The 7,158-nt window shown below is 37.4% G+C and overlaps 1 protein-coding gene across 1 annotated transcript; it reads left to right on the forward strand.

Annotated features, from left to right (window-relative positions):
• Nucleotides 1-3,502: 3,502 nt before the first annotated feature.
• LOC140142648 (kelch repeat and BTB domain-containing protein 12-like) lies at nt 3,503-5,971 on the forward strand. Its single transcript, XM_072164648.1, has 2 exons — nt 3,503-3,766; nt 4,954-5,971. Exon 2 carries the CDS (start codon nt 4,957-4,959, stop codon nt 5,875-5,877), a length of 921 nt encoding a protein of 306 aa, XP_072020749.1. The 5' UTR covers nt 3,503-3,766; nt 4,954-4,956; the 3' UTR covers nt 5,878-5,971.
• Nucleotides 5,972-7,158: the final 1,187 nt, after the last annotated feature.

Consider the following 7,158-nt stretch of genomic DNA (forward strand, 5'->3'; position numbering starts at 1 on the left):
ATCTGAAGATAATAGGTTGATACATCTGGTATAGTTATTGTCATTTAAACGAAGCATCGACGTAATCATGGTTTTACTTACACACCATAAGATGTATATGCTCACTGCTTGAACTATTTATTGCATAGGCCTACATGCTCTTAATAATCAACATCTCACTTCAGTCTACATAACATAAAATTGTTTCACACATACTTATAGAAAAATAGTTCCTGAAGTCGCTACCTTACGACTCTAGCAGTGTGAGGTGAAGTCCTATATTGAATGAATTTCACACTTGGGATGGATCCATTCTGTGACTGCCCATATGAAATTTTGAAACATTGTAAGTTATAACCAGAGAAGATCTCTGGTTATAACATGTTTGCATATGATCCTCCTTGCTCTTGAAAACTGTCTGCACTTCTCCATCTGTCCATAGCATCGGGAAAGTGTGGAATACTGTGGAGCCATTCCAATAAACCCTTACCAGGTCTAACCTAACAGACACTGTTTACAGTCTATAACCATTCTGCCACACTATCTACTTAGTAATCTCAATGCATACTACAATTTAAATTACAGTAGAAGGTGTAAATACACAAACTTATTTCACCCACCTAAAGTATTCAAGTCTACAGGTATTACGGCTTTGACATTACTCTCAGCCAATAAATATTGACTAGAACATATACATCATGAATGAAGAGATAGGCAAGGAAAAATAAAACATTTCCAAAATTTTCAACATATCATTCTCACAAGATATTTGTAGTAAAATAAAGCTTTGAAATGGTGTGCTACGGACCCAGCGTTACGATGAAAAGTATAAAAACACCTACTTTCCTTTAAAATCATGTAACTTCTAAACAAAATATGCTATCTTTATGATCTAAAATTCTTTGAAAAGATAATACTACTATTATTTGCAAATATCTAAACAATTAATTCCAAACTGGTACAAAAAATAGTATAAAAATTCTGCAAAAATGAGATGTCGTCGGTACCAATCATTTTGATACAGCCTGTACATGTATAAATAAACTATATAATTATGACATAGGCTCACATAGCATTCATATGCAAACGCGCCAGAAAAGGATTTAATATTTTATTGTACTAAACAAATAACTTATTTCCATGTCCCACAGAACTTGTGCATCTATCATGTCTATCAGGAACTAACCTTTTGTTATGCTTAATAGCCTTCCAAATTTCGCATGTTGAAGTTCATGCTCTCCATCATGTCCATACATCAGTGAACATCTAAAGAGGAGCTGCATTAGGCTGTTCTCTGTGTCAAAAATTTACACAGAATTTCTGGTGCCCTTGTGTAAAACCTTAGGATTGTTCTCAGCTGGCAAAAAGCCAAATTAATAATGATTTAGATACAAACTGACTTTTGTATGTAATGTTGCTTCTGATAATGAGAAGTAATCAATGGTATGCATGTGTAATATACCTTATAGTAATCATTAATCAAGAATAAAGTCTCTTTTTACTACATTTGTAGTTGTAATGGGATGAAAGGATAAAAAATGGGGGGATAAATAATGGAAAATAAATTATACATGTTATTACGTTGATGCATGCTTTCAATTTTCATCAGAATCTGCAAAATCCACAGGTTTTGACCTACATTCTATATCACCTTTTCTAGTAGCATGGCAACAAAATAGTGGTTGGGGTAACTGTTAAAAATGAATGTAGTTTTACAGAGCCTGTATAGGAAAAGGAAATTCTGTAAATTCACAGCCATTTTCCCCTTTTCCATCTTAGAGTATGAAAGCCCTGAATTATACCGATTCCTTGTTAATTAACAGCCATTTTCACAAATTCACTGGAATCTGCTGCTGGCTAACTAATGTGAGGTTTAGCCAGCAGAAGTTGTCAATTCCAAATATGTTATTTTCCTATATGGGCTCTGTAAAACTACATTAATTTTTATAGCCTATACCGTAAAACCTCGTCTACAAGCATATACAGGGTGTCCCAGAATGATCTATACCGGGAAAGATGGAATTTTTTAGGTATGCAGGGCATGTTAAATGGTCATATTGTTTTACATTTTAAGTTTTACATATATTTAGCTTTCTCAGATTTTTAGATTTTAAAATTGGACGTTTCTAGTAGAAGTTATAGAAGATTGCGTAAAAATGGTGAATTCTAAGTTTTGACAACGCAACCTATTTTGAAAATCTGTAACATTACTAACCGTTCAGCACAAAGTTATTTGGAAAAAGTTATGCAGGTATTTTAGTTGTGCCCTGTTCATATTTCCACTAAATAGCCGATATTTATGACGTTACGAAGCAATCATTATATGGAATTAATATATAGCAAATACGGCCTAATCCCATTCTCTCTTTGGCGGTAGTTTTAGTTATTGTGGTGTGAGGTCCATGTCATTTGAAATGCTTGCAGAGGTCGAACTGGTTGTGGTACAGAAAAGATGGCTCCTCAATGTATTGTACAGCAGCGTGGATTTATTTCAAAAACTTACTGGCAAACCGGCAGCTATGTTGAGACGCAAAGAAGATCATCATTTGACAATTTCCGCGAGCACGCATCCCATCCAGTCAAAGGAGCGATAGTGTATAACGTAAAGAAGTTTGACGAGCACAGAACTGTCAGGAATCGAAGCTTCAGAGTGAAGCTGCAGGTGCTCGTAAGACTGTAAGAACTAGAGTGAACATTGCAGCTGTCCGGCAAGCTTTAAAGCGCAACCCCAACAGTAGTTGTCGTCAAAATGCTGTGCCAAACATCCCACGTTCTTTATTTAATCGTATCGTGCCATTTTCAAGGGTATGCGAGTCGTTTGCGCTGAAAATAAAAAAACAGGTTTTTCATCGATTTTACATTATTGCATGCCAAGCCAAAACAAATAAAGGTAGCGTGCTGAAATTAACAGAATAAGTAGGAGGCATGTCCAGCATTATAATGCAGGTATCCAAAATAGATACACTGCCCGTCTTCTATTTTTAGTTATTTTTGCAAACACGGTACAAATCATTCTGGGACACCCTGTAGTGTGCTTTTCATGAAAGCTAAATTAATCTAGGCGCCATCCATCGACAAAATTATAAAATTGTGCAGTTTGGGCCAATAAATTACCGCTACAAGCATATTCAAACAAGTACTATTGTAAGACCAATCTATTGCATTGGCATATCCGTGGTTGTTTCATATTAATTTAGCTTTCATCAAAAACAACTTATATGCTTGTAGACGAGGTTTTACGGTATAGTGTGTGAACATGCGGTCCGAGTAAGGATAAGTCAGTGTGTAAATTTTATTGCTGTTAGTATATATAAGTTTACATCTAGGAGTAACTACTATAATGCATGACAAATATATTTAAGGTAAAAAGTGTGCACATATTTAAAGGGAGATCCATAAGCTTCCATAAGGAACTCCATGGCCATTAGTTTTTAGAATAAAAAAGTACTTTGGCCACTTAAACTTTATTTGTTGAATCATTACAATGCGTATATTTGATTGTTTGACTTTTACTTTTAAAGGTGTTTGACATGATAGTTGCATGGCTGAAGCATGACTGGGAAGCTCGCAAAGAGTTTGCACCACGCCTGTTTCAAAGCATCCGCCTAGGAGCAGTTCCATCAGACCACATTACTTTGACCTTTCTCGAGTCACCAGAGTTTAACGATATCCCAGAATGTCGGCAGATGGTTGATAGAGTGATGCAACTACTTGATTCCAAGAAGGCAGATGACCCTCCCTGAGCGTATCACATCCTGCCTTATTTGAAACCAGATCAACTATAACGGTAAGTACATGTGTTTTATAGGCTTAAAATGTTATGTCGGAGTACTTTTTAGATTTTTTTAATCAGTTTAATTTTGCTTCCACATACATTTTCCACTTTACATTATGCTTGTTCCAAAAATGCAAACATTTGAATTTGGATGAATTAGGATCTTTGGGAGGGTGGTCTGGTTTGGCAAATCACCGATACTTTTAGCATGTTTAGCAAAAACGTATGCGACAACCAGAGATGGTGTTTGTATGTGAAAGAACAGAGTGTCCCACATATTTTTTTTATATATCACCATTAAAATGACAATTCTTATTTTGATCACATGTCTCATTAACAGATTTACTTATTTTTGTTAGATACATGTAGAAAGATTTTAACTCTTGATCGCAATACAAATTTTTTACCTTTATGTTATTTCTACAGCCTTGAGCTTTCGTCAGCAGGATGACCCGATTGAGCATGCTTGAAGTGTGACAATACATGAATATATTCGGGTCATAGATCCTCTGGTAATTAGTAGTGCCCTCCGTCCTTGTTCAAAGATGTTTGGTTGGCCCTGATGTAGATTGCTTCCTTTAAACTCCTCAATAAATGTATATGTGTTTGGAAACCTTGGACAAAGTCGGATGACATTGTGCCAATTGTTAGTGGCGCAAAGGACAAAACTGAGAAAAAGGCCATCACTGGTCCAGTGTATATGATTCCATGCCAGGGGAAAAGGACAAGTGTGACAGAGGAACCTGTCAAGTATCATACATCAGAGATACTGAACATTATCTAAAGACCAGATTTCTTGAACATAGACGTCCAAGCACCACTCTGTCCGACGTTTCCAAACACATCCATATTGAGTCACTGGGCCCTCACATCACGTTGATCTGGACAAAGTCCAAATTTTGGATCAGGAGCCCCGTTGGATCGAGAGGGGAGTTTAGGAAGTCATCCACATCAGGGCTCTGCAAGGACAGAGGGTGCTACAAGTTACCAAAGGCCTATGACACGATTATTACGTCATACTTCACGAGTGCTTAATCGGATTATTCTGCTGACGAAGGCTATAGTATTAAAAGCTGAATATTACAGAGGTAAATATTTTTGTATTGAGATCAAAAGTTCGAAATATGGATACCAAATACAGATGAAATGTCATGCTAATTATTTCTGTTATCCTTTCTTTTCCCCAATCTGTTGTATAGGCAATGATTGATGTTGGTCATGGGGTTTTCTTTGATACCAAGGAGAAATGTTGGCAAACTTTGGATCAATTTCCAAAATTGCCAGAATGTGCCGGAATGTGTCAGAGTGTGTCCAATAGCTGTGTGGTTGCTAATTATCAGCTATACGTAGCCCGTGGCTTTGTACCAACAGAAAGGAATGGCATTGAAATTCCTAATTTTGTGTCATTAGATATAGTAAACAAAAGGTGGAAATCACTGGCCCCCATGACACGTAGACATGGTAGGTGTTGTTTGGTACCACTTGGAGATCACATTTATGCCATTGGTGGATTTGGTGGAGAAGATGAGGAGAGCACAAAGAAATGTGAGGTTTACTCCATCAAAGAAGATGGATGGAGCGAGATAGCACCCATGCCTCATCCAGTGTGTAGGGTGTGGCCAAATTCTGCTGTTGCTTACGAGGGCAAGATTCTTGTGTTTGGTGAAGAATTTACAGATCGAAACTACTTGGGTAACATTTTAAGTTTCAACCTTATGCTCTATGATCCCACCAGTAACACATGGCATGTTTTTGGAAATTATGCCTACAGTCACAGTAGTAATGCCGCAATGCATCAGTGTGTCTCGGGTTTGGTTGTCCAGGATGGCAAATGCTACCGAGCAGTAGGTGGTGGTAGGAGTGCTATAACTGTCCACGAAGTGATTATTGATCGCAATGACATGAAATCATGTATAAGTGAAGAAGATCAAAGACAGAGGCAAGGTACCGCAAGGATTCCAAAAACATTACGTATGGTAGCCTTCTGCACTATTGGCCAAAATATGTATAGGTTGAGTGGGGGTGGCTATCACAAGCATGACATAAAAATCAAAACATATATTTGTTTAGCAAATTCTAAATGTGCCGCCACTTTTAAATTTGACAAAGCTTTATTGATGTAAAAGAGTACTGTTTCAGAGTAGCAGGTAGGCTATATAGTACAGCTTAGTACAAAGCCAATGGGGCGAATGTTTATATGCTGGTCAGTATCCGATAAGGCACCAGAACCAAATTTGTTTGATCTTTGGTTTGACCGTCGTCGGTCGATGTTGCTTCGATGCTTGAATAAATTGAAAACTAATTACTCACTAAATTTATATTGATTATATTTTTGGCAAGCCCTCTCGGCTTGCCAAAAATTGCTTGCCCGCCCCCTTTCGGCTCGCCAAAATTTCTTGCCACCCCAATGTTGCCCTCCCCAGGGCTCATAATTATTGCACAGCCCCTCAACACAGGAAAAAATTCATGTTATCACAATTAACGATAGTCAATTAATTTTTGTGTAGGCATATGATGATAATGCAATATTATTTTGTTTTGGTCATTTCACCCCAAAATCTTTTATCCAACAACCATGACAACAGTGGTCAGTGACAAGGATCCTTATAGTTGGGATGTAAGAGGGCTTACTGTGCATCCCCTCTGGGATTTCAAATTGTACTTTTTCGAATCCTTGAGAAGAGAGAAATACTTTGGTGTGGTTTTTAACCAATTTAGAAATTTGACCCATCTGTTAACCTGCACTTAACCTTTACGTATTTCTAGTCACTTTTAAATTTGGTAATTGACACCCTTAGCACTTCTCAAAAAACATAGGGCCGGGGATGCAAAGTGGGCCCTCTTACGTCCCCAACTACTATTTTCCAGAAGATTTCAAAGGAAGGTCAGTGCTTAATGCTTATGTATAATATCGAGGGTCGGGAGCCAGAAAGCCTCAACTCACAATCACCTGCTCCCACAAAATGAGCATAAAGTCACCAGGGCACTATGTAGAAGACACAGTCCATTAAGGGGGTACTACACCCCTGGCCAATTTTGTGCCTATTTTTGCATTTTTCTCAAACATTATAGTGCATTGGTGACAAGTAAGATATGTATATTATGGGGGCAAGGACTACAACTACTGCAGTGAAAATTCAGCAACTCAAGGCAAGAAGTTATTGATTTATTGATCAAATATTGGTTTTCCCTCATTTTTGACTGTAACGCCACAAGTGTTGTCTGTGTTGAAATAAAATTTCCAGTGCAGTAGTTGTAATCCTTGCCCTTATAATATACATATTTTACTTGTCACCAATGCGCTATAATTTTTGAGAAAAATGCAAAAATAGGCACAAAATTGGCCAGGGGTGTAGTACCCCCTTAATCATGACAAAATTCAATAGACAACAAAGACATTGTGG

This window comes from Amphiura filiformis, chromosome 20 (genome assembly GCF_039555335.1).
Source record: "Amphiura filiformis chromosome 20, Afil_fr2py, whole genome shotgun sequence".
Classification (NCBI taxonomy): domain Eukaryota; kingdom Metazoa; phylum Echinodermata; class Ophiuroidea; order Amphilepidida; family Amphiuridae; genus Amphiura; species Amphiura filiformis.